The following is a 23,403-nucleotide window of genomic DNA, read 5'->3' on the forward strand; positions in this document are numbered from 1 at the left end:
CTTCACAAGGTCCTTTGCTGTTGTTCTGGGATTGATTTGCACTTTTCGCACCAAAGTACGTTCATCTCTAGGATACAGAACGCGTCTTCTTCCTGAGCGGTATGACGGCTGCGTGGTCCCCTGGCGTTTATACTTGTGTACTATTGTTTGTACAGATGAACGTGGTACCTTCAAGCATTTGGAAATTGCTCCCACGGATGAACCAGACTTGGAGGTCTCCACTTTTTTTTCCTGAGGTCTTGGCTGATTTCTTTTGATCTTCCGATGATGTCCAGCAAAGAGGCACTGAGTTTGAAGGTAGGCCTTGAAATACATCCACAGGTACACCTGCAATTGACTCAAATTATGTCAGTTAGCCTATCAGAAGCTTCTAAAGCCATGACATCATTTTCTGGAATTTTCCAAGCTGTTTAAAGGCACAGTCAACTTAGTGTATGTCAACTTCTGACACACTGGAATTGTGATACAGTGAATTATAAGTGAAATAACCTGTCTGTATCAGTTGTTGTAAAAATTACTTGTGTCATGCACAAAGTAGATGTCCTAACCGACTTGCCAAAACTATAGTTTGTTAACAAGAAATTTGTGGAGTGGTTGAAAAACAAGTTTTAATGACTCCAACCAAAGTGTAGGTAAACCTCCGACTTCAATTGTATATACTGGATTCTTGACATAGCTCACTGTAATATATCTACTTCTAAACATATTATTCTTAGTATATCTTGTATACATTTTTCCGGTGTGCATATGTATAGTATAGATTGCATTTTGATTACTGCTACAGTGCCATTTGTATTGTTAATTAGACTTGACCTGCCGTTCTTGGTTTCTTGTTTTTTTTGTGTACTTGTCTGACATCTTAATGCATTGTTAGGAGCTAGTTATCAGGTATGAAGGTAAGACCCAGATGCAGACCTCGTCGAATAAACAATAGTTTAATAAACCAATAGGGGCAGGCAATAGACAGGTCAAGGCAGGCAGGGTTCAGTAACCAGAGGTGAGGCAATGGTACCGGATGGCAGGCAGGCTCAGGATCAGGGTAAGCAGAGGTCAAAAATTCAGGGGAGGAAAAGGTACAGGTCGGTAGGCAGGCTCAGGGTCAGGCAGAGTGGTCAGGCAGGTGGGCTCGGAGTCAGGACAGGCAAAGGCCAAACCAGGAGGGCGAGAAAAGCGAGACTGGGAAAAAGCAGGAGCTGAGAAACAAACGCTGGTTGACTTGACAAACAAGACGAATTGGCAACAGACAAACAGAGAACACAGGTATAAATACACAGGGGATAATGGGGAAGATGGGTGACACCTGGAGGGGGTGGAGACAATCACAAAGACAGGTGAAACAGATCAGGGTGTGACACTAGTACTATAAGCATTTTGCTGCACCTGCAGTAACACCTGCTAAACAGTGTATCCGACCAATAAACATACATTTGATATTGAGATAAAAAACGCTGCACTGGGCCTTTAACATTAAAGCAGTGTAGCTCAATGTCTTTCGTGATTGTTCCTACCCTATAGCCTGGTAGGCTTATGCTTCCAAATTGTCCCTGAACAGCTAACTGAGAATAATCATCATGGATATTTAGGAATATGCCTATTCATTTTAAACATCTTATTGGGCAAGAGGAAACACATGTAGGCCTAGGCCTTGTGTTATGACATTTGTATGAAATGGGCCTACACACAGTGTTGAGAAGAGTGAAAATGATTTGACCCCCAAACAATAAGCAACAAAATCATGAGGGTGGATGCTGTTTTTTACAGGATGCTTTTTTGACATTTAAGGAGGCTATTTACCCCACTTTATTTGGTATTCTATAAGGTTTTGGAATGGTTTATGTTTGTGTAATAAAATATAGACCTATGGAAATTTGAATTTCATTATTTGTCAAAATTCAGATTTCCCCCATGTAAGGAAAATAGGCCTATGTGTAGGACTATACGGGAGATTGCTATAGGCCTATTAGACCTGTGGGTGAACAAAGGGGCACTGTGGGCAGACAGTTAAACCGGTCTGGAGGTGTCTATCTTGTCCTTAGAAGAAGGCACGTTGACCTTGGTTTTGGCTGACCAGAGATGAACCCAACAGGGAGAGAGAAGATACGAGTGATAGAGAAGCTAGAGATTTATAGAAGATATACGGTATATAGAGAGATATAGAGAAGAGCGAGACACAGAGAGAGAGAGAGAGAGAGAGAGAGAGAGAGAGCATCAGCATCTATGGATCAGTCTGCTGTAATATAAAGAAGAAGCTGTTATTATCACCAAACTGTGCGTCACAATTAACGCCATTATGTTTATCCTGAGAAAAGAGCGATTTCGTAGACTACACCATTCTTTTGACTATATACGAATTACAGTCATGTTCTTTTTATGAGCTAGCATATCCAGACCGCTTATGGAACACTGTTAAATGAGACTAGAAAATCTGCATTGCCTGCCACTGTCTGTGGAGCCCTACGATCGAGCGCACCACCCAGTCGAGACAGTAACGCATGATCACAAAGAGATGTCAGGCATTTTTGAAGAAACATTTCATGTTTTCTGTACCATCATCAGCCTCGCAAAATACCAGAAGGTAGAAGATTTTTATTCTACAATTAATAATCAAATCAAGGTCCGTCCGGAGTCGTAGCCTATTTCCATGCTTTCTATTTATAAGGAGGCAATGCTTCTCGACCAAGACCAATGAGATTTGTGCTGTGGCCGCAGCGAAGTAGATTTGTAAAAATACCGTAAATACATTTGGACAATTGTCTTCTCGAATGCTTTCACGGTAAACCTGTGTGATTGATTCTGAATGGTGCGGCGAGAGAAGGCTAATTCTGGGGTTTTTGGCACCAGCGGATGCTGCGCCGAAGAATGGGATACGCCGACCCTACGTCGGGTAGAGATTTACTCGGCAATAGGTCGCTTTGTTTTATATTCATTTGCGCATTTGGACTGGTTACACTTTTACAACAGATTCTCTATGGAAAAAACTACATTAAAAGGTAAGCGATGTGAAATACAGTGCCTTCGGAAAGTATTCAGACCCCTTGACTTTTTCCATATTTTGTTACATTACAGCCTTATTCTAAAATGTATTAAATAGTGTTTTCTCCCCTCATAAATCCACACACAATACCCCATAATGACAGTTTTACTAATTTAAAAATAAATAAAAAACACTGAAATATCACAGTTTACATAAGTATTCAGACCCTTTACTCAGTACTTTGTTGAAGCACCTTTGGCAGCAATTACAGCATTGAGCTTTCTTGGGTATGATGCTACAAGCTTGGCACACCTGTATTTGGGGAGTTTCTCCCATTCTTCTCTGCAGATCCTCTCAAGCTTGGTCAGGTTGGATGGAGAACAATGCTGCACAGCTATTTTCAGGTCTCCAAAGATGTTCGATCTGGTTCAAGTCTGGGCTCTGGCTGGGCCACTCAAGGACATTCAGAGACTTGTCCCGAAGCCACTCCTGCATTGTCTTGGCTGTGTGCTTTGAGTCGTTGTCCTGTTTGAAGGCAAACCCTCGCCCCAGTATGAGGTCCTGAGCACTCTGGAGCAGGTTTTCATCAAAGATCTCTCTGTACTTTGCTCCATTATTCTTTCCCTCGATCCTGACTAGTCTCTCAGTCCTTGCTGCTAAAAAAACATCCCCACAGCATGATCCTGCCACCACCATGCTTCACCGTAGGGATGGTGCCAGGTTTCCTCCAGATGTGACGCTTGCCATTCAGGCCAAAGAGTTCAATCTTGGTTTCACCATAAAGGCCTGATTGGTGGAGTGTTGCAGAGATGGTTGTCCCTCTGGAAGGTTCTCCCATCTCCACAGAGGAACTCTAGAGCTCTGTCAGAGTGACCATCGGGTTCTTGGTCACCTCCCTGACCAAAGCCCTTCTCCCCCGACTGCTCAGTATGGCCGGGATGCCAGCTCTAGGAAGAGTCTTGGTGGTTCCAAACTTCCATTTTAAAAATGATGGAGGCCACTGTGTTCTTGGGGACCTTCAATACTGCAGAAATGTGTTGGTACCCTTACCCAGATCTGTGCCTCGACACAATCCTGTCTCGGAGCTCTACAGACAATTCCTTTGACCTCATGGCTTGGTTTTTGCTCTGACATGCACTGTCAACAGTGGGACGTTATATAGACAGGTGTGCCTTTCCAAATCATGTCCAATCAATTGAATTTACCACAGGTGGACTCCAATCACGTTGTAGAAACATCTCAAGGATGATCAATGGAAACAGGATGTACCTGAGCTCAACTTTGAGTGTCATTGCAAAGGGTCTGAATACCCTTGTAAATATAAAAAAATACCAAAAATTCTAACCTGTTTTCGCTTTGTCGTTATGGGGTATTGTGTGCAGATTGTTGAGGAAAAAAATGTATTTAATACATTTTAGAATAAGCCTGTAACGTAACAAAATGCTGAAAAAATCAAGGGGTCTGAATACTTTCTGAAGGCACTGTAATATATCTTCCACAAATAGCCTATAGGCTCAAATCAAATAAATTGCCATTCATCTGAAGACTCAATTATTATCAATTGCATAATGTTGAAATGTAAGGGACGGCCTGACATTTAAAAATGTTGTGAATTAAATTGCTCTGTTATTGTTATAACTGCATTCATAATGTCATTGTAATTCAGTGTGAATATGGGAGTAGTGGTTGTAGTAATTGCTGCATGGGAGGAGGGGGGAGGGGTGGGGGGTAAGCTTGAAAAATAGCAAATCAGTCTTCCATTTTTCCAGTGGCATATATAAACAATTCTCATGAGGTGAAGCATCACATTCATGCTACACACAGAGCCCCAGCTGATTATGGTAGTGTACCTCCTTTTTAAAGTGTTTATTCGATTTTCAGTTTCAGTCTTGCATAAATAAGGCTTGGATATCTACTGATATCCTATCTGCTGATATCACAGTTTTAAAAACAACTCAAATCTATTGATGCAGTTCATTGTTCAGTATTTTTCACTTAATATTGATCATTCTACATGTTAATGTCGAAGGGGTTATTGTCCGATTCGATAGTCATTTAGCTACTATACACTGTGGGCTTCAATGCACACACAGTCATGCTGCTGTTTCAGCATAATGCATTCCTAAGATGTTTCGTAACACCTCTGCAACAGTAATATCTCTATTAATAGGGACTCTACCTCTTCTCATGCAATCTGTTGTTGCTAATAGCACCCATAGTGACACATGCTATTATTAATCACAGGAAGGCTTTGACTTCTGCATTATCATCTGCTGGGATGTTTTTCATTGGGAGACGAGCAGATACTGAGAACCTGATATATTTTCATCTTTAGATAGGCCTATTTAACACCCCCCAAAATAAATAGTGCATTATAGCTTTGCCTTACAGCAAACATACATGTGCTGTATTCTAACTGCCCCCCCCCCCCACCCAACGCCCCCCTCACATGTGTGTCTCCCCCACCGCTTGGGCTACTCTGATGAAATCCTGTGGATTCATGGCATCCACTATCGAATATGTTATGGCTGAGATGGCATGAATCCAGCCCCAGCAATACCTCTATCTATCTATCTATCTATCTATCTATCTATCTATCTATCTATCTATCTATCTATCTATCTATCTATCTATCTATCTATCTATCTATCTATCTATCTATCTATCTCTATCTATCTCTATCTATCTATCTATCTATCTATCTATCTATCTATCTATCTATCTATCTATCTATCTATCTATCTATCTATCTATCTATCTATCTATCTATCTATCTATCTATCTATCTATCTATCTATCTATCTATCTATCTATCTATCTATCTATCTATCTATCTATCTATCTATCTATCTATCTATCTATCTATCTATCTATCTATCTATCTATCTATCTATCTATCTATCTATCTATCTATCTATCTATCTATCTATCTATCTATCTATCTATCTATCTATCTATCCTGCCCCGCACTCCTAGCACTCTGACTGGGAAAGAGGGGAACGGGCTACAGTCACAACGAAGCTACTGAGCCAGCCAGTGGGCAACAACGGCAGCCATTTTGCTACACAGTATCTGCACACCTCAGGAGAAAGAGAGCGAGAGAATGAGAGTGTGTTTGAGAGAACGAGAGAGTGAGCGTGATGGAGAGAGTGAATGTCTTAAAAATGATGTCACTGTGAGATATTCTTCCCCCCCACATGCTGAAACCATGACAACAAGCTAAAGTTGTGAATGGGACCAATGGTCCAACCCCTCCCGACCTATGCTACCAAAACGTAGCCCAGTCAAACGCTGCCTAAGGACATGGGTCTCAATCTCATGAGATTCTCTTATGCTCCAAAGGATCTCAGTAAACTATCTCTGTAAATGACCAGATTCTGTGGGTCTGGAAGAGACTGTACTACAGAAGACACTTAAACTACAATGCAATAATGCCAGTTGTCAAGAGCACCATCTGAGAATAACCAGCATGAAATACATGCACTTTAGTCCTCCATTACTCCAAGATTATTTTAGATTTTTTTTGCAACTGTAGACAGAATTGGGTCATGGACTGCCATTTTGATCTTTTTCGTTTTGCAGACTTTGTTTTACCCTCAATGATTTGGGTACACAGTCGTCTGATGATGTCACCATTTTCCAAAGAAGGTCCAGATTATGTTAGACCTTCAAGATAATTCAGGGTCACTATTCAGAGAGTGCACATGTCTGTTAAATGACATAAGGCACATGTGCTTTGGAGTGGTGTAGTGCTTTTAGCATTCTGGCAAGTAATAAATCTCTCATTTTGAATTTCCACAGCGTGTATCATATAGCACAGCCCGGCTGCAGTGACATTAACAAACACCCCTTAAAGCTCTATGCCAGGGTAGAGATCGCGAGGCTGTGAAATCACACGGTAAAGAGGAAGAAGAACTTATTAAATAATACAGTGACCCACTTTGGAGCAGTGCACATGATCTTCTCTCATCTCCACTTGACTCGGAGAGGGCGATGCCTAAAAATACCCGCAGCAGGCTGGGTAGGCTACAAGTGGCACCAAACAGTCCAGGAGATGATGTTAGAAATCCACTCAGAGATAACAACTAGCTTGACTAGATCCATCGATATGTTTTGGGGGGGGGGCACAATTTTACATTTTTGGATTAAACTCTTGATTATTATTTAGTTGAACTAAAACTCCAAAACTTCACCCAGACCTTTTAAAAAAGACTGTTTAGTTGAGCATTCCGATTCTTGATTCAATTATATAATTGGAACCATAGCATCCGTAGCAGATTATTCTAAAACAAAGCTTATCTATTAGTATGTTGATTGCCTGCCGACCTTCCCTTAGAGGAGAAAACACCGGTAGGACTGTGACAAATGTCTTCATAGATAATGGACCTGGGCACATTGATAGTTGAGTCTCCGTTGAGTAAACACTTAAGAAACCTTCACCAGTTGAAACGATTATTCTGAGTGATTAATGGACATCCTATTAGGATATTATTCCTATTCTACTCTCACAACCATAACTCTGCCCCTACATAAATAGCTAAGTTGTCTTCTACTCCAGACTATAGGCCTTAGAGTGCAATATGGACTGCTGCTAACTCAATCTATTTGGGTCCTTTTCTAATTAGCTGATTTATGTTGTTTGGGATTGTGGTGTAGAATTGTCAAAGACTTGTTTCCCGCATAATATGATAGTATTGAAATTGACAGGCTGATAATACACGCTAAACAAAATTGACGGGAAGCAATATTGATTTATTGATCAACTCAACAGTAGCGGAACAGTAGCTCTTTAATGCCTATAAATAGTCTTCAGAGTGACATCAGCCATATCAACGCTGTGCCATGTGACATCTGTAATATTCATTTGGATAATATGGTGGATCAGATAGGTCAGGTTCAGTATTTTTAGAGACCACATCAGCAGTTTCTTTGTTGGGAAAAGAAAGTGTCACCTTTTTTAAGAGAGGGCATCCCTCTAGTTGGATGGTGTGCAGTTGTGCGGTGGCTGCACCCACTGGTTTCTTTAGGAGCATCATGTAGCAGATCCAGAAGCCTAAATCCATGTCCTGTTTTAGCACACTCCATCCTGACTGCAACAGCCAGATTTTTAAGTGGTTCTCTGAGAAGCCAAATGGGCACGCAGTATTGACATGAGGCCCAAAGTAGTGTTTGTTTCATCACATAATGTGCTTATGGAGAGGATTTATGTGCAAGATTATTGTCCAGTACACTGTAGTGATACGCTTTGCTGTCCACAATGATTTAATGGAACAAAGTCACAGGATTATTTGCACAAAGGCATGAATGCTCAAATAGGTTTATTTCGATTCATATGTTTTTTTAGGCTTCAAATATGATGATTGAAATCAAACATGTCCCTTTTATACAGAATCCATCTTTGAATTAAATCATTTTAATTTCTTACAGGTTTGGATATTTGGTTGGGATATTTGGATTTGCCTTGTGCAATTTTGACAAAAATCTGTTCAATTCACTCATGTTACTCAGGGAGGAGATGGAATCTGTCCCATCCAGTAGGGGTCAGCGTCGTGGCCTGGGAGGCTACAGGTGCTATGCACCTCTCAACGGTGGCCTATATGCCGCTGTTGTCTGTAAACCGTTAAGTATCCTCTCAGTTTGTCTGTTCTCTGTGTAACCTGTTAACCATAATCATTTGGTTCTGATTTATAGAATGTGTTGTGTTTTTTTTTTAGATTGTGCATGAGCGTAATGTGCAATAATACCCTACAGGCTAATCTACCGAACTAAGATGTGCTGCATATTGGGCAAAACCCCCTAAAATGGTGAATGATTAGGGGTTTTAGTGAGACAACAACTGAGATTTGACCTGTTTGACCACAATGAATGGATTAAGTGAAGCATCTTTATTTCATGTCATAAACAGATGTAGCATATTTACACACTGTTTTAAAACCAAGTGTGTTTTCTGTCACAGTGCTCTGCAGCAGAGATAGAAGTGTGTGTCTGCATTGCATGCCATTCTCAGATTTGAGGTATCCTTGCCAACCACACCAGCTGGCCAGACCCATATACACTTCGTCATTCAGCTGTGTCTGAGCTTGGACTTATTTGTCCCCTTCAGATTTTTACCTACTGTTTGTTTTTGCTTGTATATTTTTTTCTCTCTCAATTTAGATTTTTTTTTATGGGTGTTTTATTTATGACAAATGTATTACTGAGTTTCTAGATTTGTTATCAACCATGGTGTTATTATCTAGGTTCATTCTAACCATGTTTGGCTTGGTTTCATTTGGTTTACTAAAGTCAAATGCTGATCCCTCTGTATGGTGTGGTGTGTCTCTGTGTGTGTTTGTGCATTGTGTATAAGAGTGTGTGTGTGTGTGTGTGTGTGTGTGTGTGTGTGTGTGTGTGTGTGTGTGTGTGTGTGTGTGTGTGTGTGTGTGTGTGTGTGTGTGTGTGTGTGTGTGTGTGTGTGTGTGTGTGTGTGTGTTTGACTGACTGCTAGTTCTCAGGTAATTAAAGCACAATAAATCCCAAATAAACTGCCTCATTTTCTTACTAGTGCGCAACAGTTTAGCCGACTCAAAGGAGACGAGACAGGAAATTGGACCGGTCCTGTAAATTTCTTGGATGATGGATCTCTGAAGCCTGCCAGGAATGGGAAGAAAAGGTACATTTCCAATGTGATTGACTGACTGTACAACACCCCTGTGAGAAAGAAAGAGAGATAGCGAGAGAGAGAACTTGAGATTTCCTGCTGATTACCCAGCCCCCTGCATGTGTGGCCTGGGCCTTAGAAACCTCCACTCGCAATGCATAACTAGTATAACCAACAAACTGCTGTACTAACTAACTAGTAAAGAGACGAAGTCAGCAACACACACATAAATATTTTGCTTCTGCTTGTTTTGCATTTCTGAGGAATCCAAGTTGAGATGTTTGCAGGGGTGATGATGACACAGGACCCACTCACACTGACATTTAACTCTAACTTACCTGTCTGCATGTTGACAGATGTTTCCGTCAGAATTTTCAGCCAGATTCACAGATCTCCGTAATAGTCACACCCTGCCTAGCCGATATTAAGAAGAAAAAAAAAACGCTCTCAAAGGTAGGCCGGTCTGAAGGCATTTTAAGTACTTTTACAGAAACCCAAGAATGCCTCTTTCTTTTTCATTGGTCTGAAAGGATCAAACTCTCATATATTTTCAGTGGTGGTTGCACTGCAGATTTGCTCTTGCATGTTGTCTCATCCCTTCCACCCCCTGCCACCCCGTAACCCTCGAACCCCTCCCCCCCTCCCCCCTCCCCCCGAGAAGCTGGTTGGACCACGGTTCTCCTGTTGATGTACTGGCTTCTCCTTGTACCGCTGTGTCTCATCCAGCACCCATTTCTCAAACGCCTTTCACCCTCAACCTGTGTGTTCATGCATTCTGCACAGCTCTGAGTGTATGTCATATACATAATGGAACACATCTCTCTGCTCCCCTATCTCCTCTTCTCACATCTGCATTGTATCTCTCTACGACCTACCTGGATTACCTTTCCTTTTGTTTTCCTCTCAAGAGAAGACAAAAATATGAAACATTTCCCAGTAGGTCTCTGGCTTCAGTGGGATGAGGACCTAAAGTCAGTAGGTGTGATAACCCACTGGTTATTAATAGGCACTCTTCCATCAGGCCATCCCTCATGGATAGCAGAAAGCCAGTGTGGCATGGGCGATCTAAGGCGACATTCAGAGTCATCCTCTTTCTTCTCTATCTAGGCTACAGTGCTTATTAGGGGTTCATCATTAGAGGTAAACCAAAAGAAGCGAAGAAGCACATTTTTCAATGATAAAGGATAAGAGACATGCTGCTCTAGACCTTTTAAGTATTTACTTGATAACAAGCCAATCCAAAATACACCGCATCATCAGGGGGATGTAGACAACCAGTTTCATTGTTCCTTACTAATTTTGATTTTTATCCCACCATCTCGTTCAAATGCATTTTTCTGTCATGTCGTCCATGTTGTCTTTTTGTGTTTTATCTCACCTCATTTTACTTTAACAGCCACATCAATCATGCTTACAACATTAATCCCCCTTTTCACCAACATTCTCCACCTCATCCTATCTCACCGAGATAGCATTTATTCTACAAATTCACTCACTGGCGTGTCACATTGTGAAGGCCGCCATCTTGGATTCAACTGAGCAACACCTCACCCAGCAGACAAAATTTGACACCTGACGTCATAATAACTTAATTTTTTGGTTGTAAACTGGCTTTCTGGTATAGTAGAGGGGACTTCATATAACCAGATTACACCCAGATAAAGACGACATCAACACGTGATTGGAAATACATTTTGGGGTTGTTATCTTGTCGTATAGCCAGATTACAATCAGATTAAGACATATTTTATGGTTCCTAAAAAGATGTTTAGCCAATGGAACCAGTTTTGCCAGCTGGGCAGCCACTCTGTGTCCATCAAGTAGAAAGTAGGACTCAAGTTCACCTATTTAGTATCTACTTTTAAATATTTTCCAAATAGAAAGCACCTTCTCAATAGGTATCAGGTATTGGGAGCTTTTAGCTCTCCTCCTTTCCTGGTGCCTCTGAGGCTATGCAGTTGGCTGTGGTCCTCAGGCAAGAATCCTCCTGCTCAGGCGCCAGATAGGGCAGCCTTTTCCAAACCTGGTACGTGGATCAATAGCATTATCCATTACAAGCCTATTTAAATACACCTAGTGGGAGATTTGACTCCTCTGTGTGGCTCTCTGCCTGGTCTGAGAGGGAGGAAAAGATTTGGGTTAGATTCTGGTGCTGATGATGGTCTCAAAAGGGAGGAGAAGATGCAAAATGTTAGTCAAAAATCTTTTCTGTCATGCTAAAATGTTCACCATGTTCTCACTTTCCTTAAGTTTCCTTCCCTTCAGATGTCATTGTGTTTGTCTCAAATTTTACACAATCACTACCACCATATCAATCTAATGCTGTTGTTGATTTTTTGTTTTATGTCACCATTTTCCTGTATAATGTTTCTTAATTGGTTTATTTATTTATTTCCTTGTCTGAAACCTCTTGTTAAGAAGAATCTCCTATCCTCGCAAGCATGTAAAGGTTGTATTTGTCCAATCAGGATTTTATGAAATTACATCTTGAATCATTCAATGAGCTGTAAAACTCTTATCGAATAGTTTGAATCTGAGTGAGAATGATGACTGTGTACAGTATGTACATTATGATTATGTGTATGATTGTGCATGTATGTGGGTATGTATGTGTGTGCATGTCATACCAGATAAGGTAATAAATACAAATGTAGGACCAACAGATTTTCATGTGATCTTCCTTAGTTAAATTTCGACATGTAAAGATATCTGCAGATAAGGGAGACATGTATGGTTATTCCAGACAGGGACTGATGAACTCAGGCTAACCAGCAAGCAAAATGTGGCACATGAAGTCTAAATGAAGTTATATTCTGGTTGTAAACTGGTTGAGAATACGTCTTATAACAGGATTACAACCAACTGGTCTTTATTACAACTAGGTAAAGACATATTTTTCCGTGACAAGACCAATACGTCATGGGAAAGATGTCAGATAATCAGATTTTATAATTATATCCAGATAAAGAGGCTTACTTGGTTGCTAAAAAGACATGGAAAAAATCTTCCTTATACAACCAGTATACAACATAGGTAACACTTTACTGTAGGTGTCCTTATGCATGCATTCATAAAGCCTTTATAACAGATATATAACACATTATACAATTTGTCATAAGCTATCATAAGTAGGTTTAAATATTTATGAGTCAAGGCATGAGACGTTATAAAACCAGTTATAATGTGTGTTAAAAATGACTTTTTGTCCTGTTGACAAATGCGCTAATGTCAACTGTTAATAACAACTGATATTACACAGTCTGCAAGACAACTTATGTCATATGTTGTTACATGCTACATTAGAGTCTACATACCAGATGTTATAACAGGATGCTATGTAATTTACCAACCTCTGTGTCACATTATTACATTGAATGAAATGATGGGCGTCATAACCATGTCATAACTATGCCCTTATAGAGTGTGTACAGACACCTTAAGTAAAGTGAGTTTAATATGAGGTGTTATACAACAGTTATGAATGTGCTTATACCACACGATGAGTTGAGAGTATCATAAAGCATTACCATTCAAAGGATCTCCAAGAAACATCAGCAAATGGGAGCACAGATGGGGTTTTTTATTTTAAAAAAGCACACATTATAATGCCAACAACTTGCCAAAAAAACTTAAATATTGAAACGAAATGGAAGCAAATATAGTTTTCCAACAAAATCAACGTTGCTGCGGCACAACAGGATTTGTGACGAGCCAGCTGACGAGCCAGCTGAGGCACCCTCTGTTCCTTCGGCAGCGGCACCCGGACCCGATGTCACCAACCCCAACAAAAAACAACCTTCCAATATTGGTGTCTGTATTTTGTGAGGACAGATGCTGGGAGATGAGAAGCAAGTACAGGGAGAGAAGATTTAATGGATAAACAGACATGAAACAAAACAAGGACAGTGTCTGGACAAGGGGAACAAAACGACATTAATGCAAAGCTGTCATCAAGGCAAAGGGTGGCTACTTTGAAAAATCCCCCCCCAAAATGTTTTATTTGTTTAACACTTTTTGGGTTACTACGTGATTCCATATGTGTTATTTCATAGTTTCGATGTCTTCACTATTATTCTACAATGTAGAAAATATTAAAAATAAAGAAAAACCCTGGAATGAGTAGGTGTGTCCAAACATTTGACTGGTACTGTACATATAGATAGCATCAGTTATTCTCAGTGAACAAGTTTCTGATAGATACCAAACATGGATACTATAGTATTATTCTATCACATCCAATATTCAGTGCTCTGAATACTATAACAGAGAGATGTACATTTGGCCCCTCAGAGGGGGAAGGGTCGACTAGTCCTTGGGCTTTGTCCTTTGATCTTGTACCATTTGCCATGCAACTCCAGGTTTCAGAGAGCTCAAAAATTAGGGCCAAGCCTACAGAATTGCAAACAATGTGGCAAAACAATTTTTTTGTGCTGAATACAAAGTGTTATGTTTGGGGCAAATCCAATACAACACATTACTGAGTACCACTCTCCATATTTTCAAGTGTAGTGGTGGCTGCATCATGTTATGAGTATGTTTGTAATTGTTAAGGACTGGGGAGTTTTTCAGGAAAAAAAGAAACAGAATGGAGCTAAGCACAGGCAACATCCTAGAGAAAAACCTGGTCTAGTCTGCTTTCCAAAAGACACTGGGAGATTAATTCATCTTTCAGCAGGACAATGATAACCTAAAAGTTACAGTTTTGACTTAAATCCATTTGAAAATCTATGGCAAGACCTGAAAATGGTTGTCAAGCAATGATCAACAACCAAATTGACAGAGCTAGAAGAATTTTGAAGAAATAATAGGCAAATGTTGCAGAATCCAGCTGTGGAAATCTCTTAGAGACTTACCCAGAAAGACTCACAGCTGTAATCGCTGCCAAAGGTGCTTCTACAAAGTATTGACTTAGGGATTTGAATAGTTATAAATTACATATTTCTGTATATTATTTTCAATACATTTGCAAACATTTCTAAAAAGTTTTGCTTTGTCATTATGTGGTATTGTGTGTAGATGGGTGAGATCCATTTTGGATTCAGGCTGTAACAACAAAATGTGGAATAAGTCAAGGGGTTTGAATACTTTCTGAAGGCGCTGTACACTTTAAATGCAATTAACTTTTCATCTTAATACATGTTATTTAATGTTGTTTTTATCTATGTTATTAGCTGTAGCTAGCTAGTTAGCTAAGTTTTCCACATGATGAGCCAAGATCTCTTCTCCCATCTTATGTTTCTTTTACGCCTGCTACGTTAGGTTATGTTAATCCCCACCCTTCTTCTGATTTCAGCGATATGATTCGCTGACACAAGTTTCCGGATCCAATGAAAAGTTATTGCGGTCTCTTGTGTCAGTGAATCATGTAGCTGAAATCGTAAGAAGAAGAAGGGTGGGACTTACCAACATAACAACACAGAAGCGAGAAGATCACCTCACAAACCAATAGCAAAGAACATGGATAACGTTAGCTAGTTAGATTGAGTTAACAACATGTATTAAAAACATGCACCGGAACTTTGCGACGACAAGGTATTTTTTAAACCTCCTGCTTTGGGCTAGATGTGTGAATGTGTAGTTCATACATCCATAATCTATGAGCAGAATTTTTGTCTTCCCTCAATTAGCCACAAAATCCCTAGTTTGAAAGCAACTGTTTTTCTGGAAGCTGTGCTGCGCCGTTTTCCCTACATTTTCCTCCACGTGGGCCAGCCCCATAGCAATTCGAGTTCTAGCCAATGAGCTTCAGCCCCTCACCATTTGAGTGACAACTAGCAAGATTTGTACACAGCATTGCGAGAGGTGAGAGAGAAATGACGTGGTGCACATATCTGCACATATGTGACGAAGTACGCAATTTTCGGGGACAATTTTTGGCTCATGAGCACTACTTTCAGAACTACTGGCTAAAAAGTATACAAAAGTACAGGAGAATCTCTTTAAGATTAAAAAGTAATTGCCTCTAAACTAAAATATATGTGAAAGAGAATGTATTGTGTGATGTGCTCCAAAATAAGCGTTATATTTCAGAATTCCCCAACTAGCTAGCTACGTTTAGTACCTCTAGCTCTAGCTAGCTATGCATCGATGGGGGCAGGCAGCACAGTGAGGCCTCTTTGCTCATGTCGTGCCACTAAGGGTATGAATACACATTGTTTGGACTGTGTAGAGCAGGGCTCTCCAACCCTGTTACTAGTTACCTGACTGACTAACTAGCTAGCTAGCTACCCATTTTTTTTGTAATATAGCTGCTGTCATTATTGCTGTAGCCTGCACATCTTACTTTTTTCCCCATCTGTCCCATTTTTCCACAGCAACATTGATTTTATTGGAAAATTATATTTGCTTCCATTTCGTTTCTACATTTTTGCTATTATAATACGTAATTTTTTAGTACATCTGTGCTCTCATTTGCCCATGTTTCTTGGAGATCCTTTAAATTGTAAAGTTTTATGATACTCTCAACTCATCCTGTGTATAAGCACATTCATAACTGTTTTAAATTAATTAAATGAATGTAACTTTACTTAAGGTGTCTGTGCACACTCTTATAAGGGCATATGACATGGTTATGGTGCCCATCATTCCATTCAATGTAATAATGTGACACAGAGGTTGGTAAATTACATCACACCCTTTTATAACATCTGGTATGTAGACTCTAATGTAGCAGGCATATGACATAAGTTGTCACCCAGACTGTATAATAGCAGTTGTTATTAACAGTTGACATGCTCTTTAATTACTTGTTACTTTTATTTCTTATTCTTATTCGTATTTAAAAAAATAATAATAATTTAAACTGTATTGTTGGTTAGGGGCTCGTAGTAAGTAAGCATTTCACTGTAAGGTGACTAATGTGACTAATACAATTAAATTTGATTTGACATTCGAGCATAGGACAACAGGATGAACATTCATGTAAAACACTCATTACTGTATAACCGGTTTTATGCTGTGACTCATAACTATTGAAAACTACTTATGACTGCTTATGAATGCATACATGAGGACACCTACAGTAAAGTGTTACCCAACCGGACTATAATCACATAAAATACCAGTTTTTCCCCCTGCGTAAGTATGCTGAGTCTGCCTTATGCAGTGAGACAGCTGCAGTTACTCCCCATGTTCTCCATTGGCATCATAATGTGCAGCTGTGCGGTTCACTCTATCCAGCATACTGTACATGCCATACAACAGAGACAAACCTTATCCATGATAAAGGTTATGCAGTCTAGGTGCCCCTGCCATCAGGGTTTAGTCATGTTTTCTCACAACTTACCACAAGATTTCTACCTCCCCCTTCCCCTTTCTCACTATGTATTTCATGCTATTTTTGTTGTTTGCAAACACAATTTTTTGTTAAGAAGAATGTCCATGTTAATTGTTGTTCCCCATGTGAAGTCAAAGTTCCCATGTCAAGTCAAAATACATAATGAATGTTATCAGCAACAAGAAAATCTGAAAACAAAACAGAGAAATTATGGTAGCTGGTGACTTAAGTGTCCAGGATACATATTGTGGATCCCGTATCCATAGGAATGATATCACACCTGCCACTCATTCCATAACAATGTCTTCATGTTAAAGATTAATATTCATAATGTATTTTAAAGTAAAGCCACAATTGTAATGGAATAAAGTTAAAAGTGTCCCACAATGTATAACATCTTTCCCCAACCCCACTGTGCTATGTGTTTTGTGTCCCAGCCTCTTCCTTTTTATTGTTGATTATTGTGTAGATCAGATCAGTGCAGCGTGACGCTGACTGTGACTATCCCTCCAGGTATCTGGACTCATACGATGGATCCTATGACTACAACTCCACTGCATGCAAAGAGCTCAGGCAGGAGATTATGGATGTCAAAGTCCTGACCATGTGAGTGTAATCGCCTGTGTTACACTCTTAGATAAAAAGGTTATATCTAGAACCTAAAAGGGTTCTTTGGCTGTCCCCACAGGAGAACCCTTTGAAGAAATATTTTTGGCTCCATGTAGAACCCTTTTGGGTTCCATGTAAAACCTTTTCCACAGAGGATTCTACATGGAACCCAAAAGGGTTCTACCTGGAAACAAAAAAGGGTTCTTCAAAGGGTTCTCCTTTGGGAACAGCCGAAGAACCCTTTTAAAACCCTTTTTTCAAAGAGTGTACAAATGCAGTGATGGGCAACTATGATCCTCAAGGGCATATGTGCCTTGCTGGTTTGTGTTCTCTCTTTGAAATGTTGATATTAGATATTGGAGGAAGCAAAGTCTGTGCACTCAGTTCCAACATGCAGGCCCATCCCTTGTCCTATCAACAAACATTTAAATCATGATTTTATAATACAGCAGTAGGAAGCTATGGTGGGAGAAACAGACAAGGGCAAAGATAGATGAGAAAGTAGGCGAGACAGCCCTTGAACCTCTTTTGCCAGGGGGATGTACAGTGCTACCACTAGAACAGACTCTGGCACAGGCTTACATGTTCTTGAGGATGTTTGAGCTATTTATCACACCTGTAAGAGGTGCTTGCTGAGGGACAGTGTGCCAGGCCAGGCAGCAGACAGCGCGACAGACAGACAACAACTCCTTGGCTCTGCCAGCAGTTACAGTGCAGTGACTGACTCTCATTACACTACTGCCAGCCCTGGTAGTGCTTTCCCTCCCGGAGCAAATCACATTTTCCAATCATTGAGGGGGAATGTCAGTTCAAGGGGAGCTATTTAGAGACCTTCTATTTCTGGCCATCCCATCTTCTCCTCAAGACGGCAGACGCAAGACGTCAGTCAGAGGGAGTGCCTGGTCGCAATGCTAAATCCATTGCCACAGCTTCCAGTGCCATTCTCATGTTACACCTCAGCGCGTGTTTAATATTCATATTACAGAGCAGAGTGCTGCAGTGTCATCTCTGTGGTTTTTGTAGCTCCATGCAGCCCCCTCACCCCGTTTTTAAATATTAAAATATTGTATCTACCTGTGCAGTTTTCAACCCCCTCATTGTGAGACCATCTACAGCAGGGATTTTTTTGTGGCCCTCACCCCAATAAAATGTACCCCTCTGATCTGCAGTATATGCAGTGTAGGGCCATAGGGTATAGGGCTTATTCTTAAACATACATGGATCACTTGACTCTTCTCTTGTTTGTCTCGGTTTTATGTGGGGTTTCCCTTGCCCATCTGTCAGGGTGAAGACGTCGGAGCTGTTTGAGAGATGGAGGAACCTGCAGGTGTGCAAGTGGCAGCAAAACATGGTGGAGACCAACAACTTCAAGTGAGCTTCGAATTGACCTTTAACTTTAACGCATCACAGAGATGGCGTAACAGGTCACCGTTCTTGCAGTCACGCTGTACATCTCAAAAGATTGCTCTATCATATTATCGTGGTTCACGAGACCTTAAACACTTCTTTAGGCATTGTGATATCTGATCATCTGCGGAGCGTGAATGCGGAACAGAAGACTTGGAATGCCACCAGTCTATTAGCATGAGCCTGTTCAGAGGAGCTATTAGTGCTCTCCTACCGTACATCACACACATTAGCCTCCCTCTCTTTTCTGTGGCACTCCCACTCAGTATCGGCCATCTCTATCTAGTGTGACTCTGCCCCTATAGTACCAATCACATTGCTTAGATGTCTCTCTGTATATCAGGGCATCTTTATTGTGTGACTAACCAGACTCATAGAGACATTTTCTACTGCAGGGTTGCACCGTTCTAGTCCTCAGGGACCAGTGTTGCTAGTTTTCTGCAACACCCTTGTTCTACTACAGTTTTTTGGGTCTGACAGTAACTCTTCCCTTCTATTGTTCTCTCCAATAGGATGTCTCTGTCGCGGTGTTGTAATGCACCCTCCTTCCTGTTCACAACCAAGAGGAACACTCCAGCAGGCACCAAGCTGAGGTATGAGGTGGACACCAGTGGCATCCTGCCCATCAGTACTGAGGTCTTCAAGATGTTTCCTGACGTGAGTGTTCCAATTATAACAATATACAGTATATCATCCTGTATGACGTCCTGTATGACTACCTATGCTATGTACCCTACCTCGTACCCTAAGGTGATGGAACTCCACTTTCTCTGGTTATAAAACTGTACCCCATATTTCTGTTTGACTCTGGTTCTGTTTCATTGAAAGGACATGCCATACTCCAAGTCTCAGTTTAAGAAATGTGCAGTTGTTGGAAACGGAGGAATCATCAAGAACAGCAAATGTGGGAAGGATATTGACTCCGCAGATTTCGTGTTTAGGTACACGTCATCTTTATTCTGTAGTGCTACAAATATTTCCAAGCATCACGCTTGGGTTGATTTATTTTTGACTGCAGATATCAAATGGCAAGATACACTATTTAATTACTTTCGCTCTGCTCAGACCTTCTCAGAATCTGCATTGAATAATGTAAATAATTATCCTTCCTTCAAAGATGCAACATACCACCTATCAACGACAAGTATTCAGCTGATGTAGGCGCCAAAACGGATCTGGTGACGATTAATCCAAGTATTATAACGGAGAGGTACTGTAAGGCTATGTCAACAAATAACTGTATTCACACTGGGCACACACTGGTTGAGTCAACTTTGTGTCCACATCATTTCAATGAAATTACGTTGAACCAATGTGGAATAGACGTTGAATTGGCATCTGTGCCCAGGCACGCACACACACCATCTAGACCTGAAATGCATTAACGGCAGCAGTTACAATGGGTGTGCACTGCACTTAGTAAAATGTAATGTTCTGGCACAGAGCTGCAGCACGTCCTTGCAAACACACACGCACACACATACACCTCCTCCCTCTTTATACACACTCTAATCCCTTATCTCTCCTCCACCACCAGGTTCCAGAAGCTAGAGAAGTGGCGGCGACCATTTTACGAGGTTCTTCAGAACTACGAGAACTCGTCAGTGGTCCTACCCGCCTTCTACAACACGCGTAACACTGACGTCTCCTTCCGGGTCAAGTACATGCTGGACGACTTTGACTCCCAGAGGGGTGTGTTCTTCTTCCACCCCCAGTACCTGCTCAATGTCCAGCGCTTCTGGACTGTCCAGGGTGTCCGCGCCAAACGCCTCAGCAGCGGCCTGATGCTAGTCACTGCCGCCATGGAACTGTGCGAGGAGGTCCACCTCTACGGCTTCTGGGCGTTTCCCATGAACCCCTCGGGCATTTTCATCACGCACCATTACTATGACAACGTCAAGCCCCGCCCCGGGTTCCACGCCATGCCCCATGAGATCTTTAACTTCATGCACATGCACACGCGAGGTATCCTCAATGTACACTCAGGACCTTGCACATGATCGTGCACCAGAGCCACGCCCCCACTGTAATGCATCGTGGGAAGTCACCATTTACTCCTGTTTTTGTCTGGGTTCTTAATTTACCATCATTTTGCATATCTTAATTTCGATACACTGGTGTTTTCTTACAGTTGACGAGAGATGGCCTTTTGAGCTCACACCGTATATTTGTGCTTTTTACACTAGCTCCATGTGTTGAAGGTTGCTTGCTTTTATGCCAACACGATCATTTCTCTTGATGTGTTTCATACTCTCTTGCTGAATAAGCAACTCCAATGGCCGCTGGTATCTCTGATTCTGTAGGTTGCTTGTTCTAATGTGAAGTGATCTTTCCTAGTGGTGTCGTTTCTGTGAAATCTTAGTGGCTCGGTGGTACTGCTGTACAGAGGTTTGAACTTAACGTGTTGCACAACTATTTACACTGAAATAAGGCCACTCTGTGTGTCCATCACCTCCTCCTGTACTTTCTCTTTGCTGCTTCCTGTGTTATGATCCCCCCTCGTGCTCTCTTTCTCAGACACTCTGTAGGTGTGGCAGCTTTTATTTATGTCTGTGTAAAAATCCTGAACACTATTGACGTTGAGCGAATCCAAAATATATGTTCAAAGATCCAAATGTTTAACCTTCAGTTGTCCAGCTACATTCAACTGTTTTATATGGGTAAATATTTATTATAAAACACTCCTGACCTGAGAGGACCTTTTTCATAGGTCCATTTTCTTCTGTACAACTGACTAGCCAAACACTGGAAGATACCCTTAGATATTTCTGATGTGAAATGGTTGTGTTTTATTTGCTTGCTGTTTTTGGACAAAGGTGAGATGATTAATATTTTATAATCACCACCACCATAGTAGGCCACATAGTTAGAAAAACACACCCTGGCCCTAGTTATTGGGCACTGTTGACCAATCTGATTTCTCTCTGTCATCCATGTCTTAAAACCATGCTGCCTTATGATATAAATGTACAAATCCTCTCTCAGATATGCAATTCACCCCTGAATTGCTTATCTAATGGACGTTTGTATCAAACAAACTCTTGTTCCTACTGTCTGCTGACTCACCTTAATAACCATGACGAGAAGAGGTTCACTTCTGCTGTTGAAATGACTAAATATAATATAATTCCTGTAAGATATAATGCTATTTGCATACTCATGTGATGCTGTGCATGATTCTACTATATTCTCTGTTTTGTGTGTGCCTGCAACCAACACGTGTTTACAACGATCAGCTTCTGCTAAAGCTCACAGATCATTGGGAGAGATTAGTTTTAATTCAAATGATATTACATTTATCATCAATTGCACACAAGGCCCAACCGAAACTTGACTTTCGCTTTTAACCCAACCCTTCAGAATCGGAGAGGTGCAGGGGGCGGCCACATTGGGCACCCAGGGAGCTGTTGTTGTGGGAGGTTAACTGCCTTGGTCAAGGGCAGAACAACCTTTCGGTTACTGGCCAAATTCTCATACCGCTAGGCTACCTGAAACCTTATATCAACCTTGAATGGATTTTAAAAGAGAACTGATCGACAAAGGCACTTTTTTACAGATGATGGAAAGGAATTACTAATATCGCCCCCTTTTGAAATTATATGATTTTTGTTATCATTATTATCACTGCATCGTGTCATTTCCCTTTTTGCAATGTGACAAAGTTGTAACCTTGAAAGCATCATGGATCTCAGCCTTGGAATGCTGTATGTTTGTTTCTATTAGTATTTGTTGTGTTTAACTGTGACAGAGTGGAGGAACATTACTGAACTGGAAACATAGGACCATTCTTCTGTACATGCTGTGCAAGGCTTTTTGATTTTTGTAACGCCCCAAATTCCCATGATCTTCCATGATCACTCCTAAAGTCTTTGGAAGATTGTTTCTTTGACTTGTAATTCACAGTCACACAGATTGTGTGTAAAAGACACAATGCACAAAATAAGTTATCCGTATGAGCACATTAAATAATTTCAAGTTTGAGTCTCAGAATCACAAAAGATCTTAATTTTATAGAGTAAAAAATAACTAGGTAGAAGAATCAGTCCGAAAATGAAAGGATGGAATTATTAGAGCTTGGATGGAATTATTACAGTTTGAACAGTGATATGAAACCTACATTCTGGGTCATTCTTTATATTGTGTTTGTAAATAAACATGTTTGGATTTTCTGCTTGTCCTGATCATTTACTTTCTATATATAGATGTCTGATCTACGAAGAAATGTGGATTTGGGTCAGGCATACAACAACCAATCATTTTAGTCCAAACTATACCCGCCAATCACCATACAACCCAACAAATCTACTGTACTAACACTGCAAGTGAGAAACTCAGAATAGCACCGCATGGAATTAAATACATGACAGTATTTGGATACTTTTTCAAGTGTGTGGAATTGAACATGACAGGAAAATGCAACATTTCCCAATGAATGACAGCGAATTCAATCTTGTCATCTGAAGTCAAGTATTTTGTCTGCAGTTAATGAGTAAATCG

At 40.7% G+C, this 23,403-nt stretch overlaps 1 protein-coding gene across 3 annotated transcripts; it reads left to right on the plus strand.

The window, feature by feature from the left end:
* The first annotated feature begins 2,069 nt into the window (after positions 1-2,069).
* LOC106562923 (alpha-2,8-sialyltransferase 8E) lies at positions 2,070-23,075 on the plus strand. 3 transcript variants are annotated; one of them, XM_014128025.2, is made up of 9 exons: positions 2,070-2,990; positions 8,483-8,593; positions 9,519-9,626; positions 17,404-17,496; positions 18,784-18,870; positions 19,419-19,563; positions 19,735-19,847; positions 20,024-20,116; positions 20,444-23,075. In XM_014128025.2, the coding sequence occupies exons 1-9, from the start codon at positions 2,845-2,847 to the stop codon at positions 20,904-20,906; spliced, it is 1,359 nt and encodes a 452-aa protein (XP_013983500.1). In that variant the 5' UTR covers positions 2,070-2,844; the 3' UTR covers positions 20,907-23,075. The 3 variants fall into 3 exon arrangements, with proteins under 3 accessions (XP_013983500.1, XP_013983502.1, XP_013983503.1); XM_014128027.2 differs by lacking the exon at positions 8,483-8,593; XM_014128028.2 differs by lacking the exons at positions 8,483-8,593; positions 9,519-9,626.
* The last annotated feature ends 328 nt before the right edge of the window (positions 23,076-23,403 follow it).

The sequence above is a fragment of the Salmo salar genome, chromosome ssa11 (genome assembly GCF_905237065.1).
Source record: "Salmo salar chromosome ssa11, Ssal_v3.1, whole genome shotgun sequence".
NCBI classification, from domain to species: Eukaryota; Metazoa; Chordata; class Actinopteri; order Salmoniformes; family Salmonidae; genus Salmo; species Salmo salar.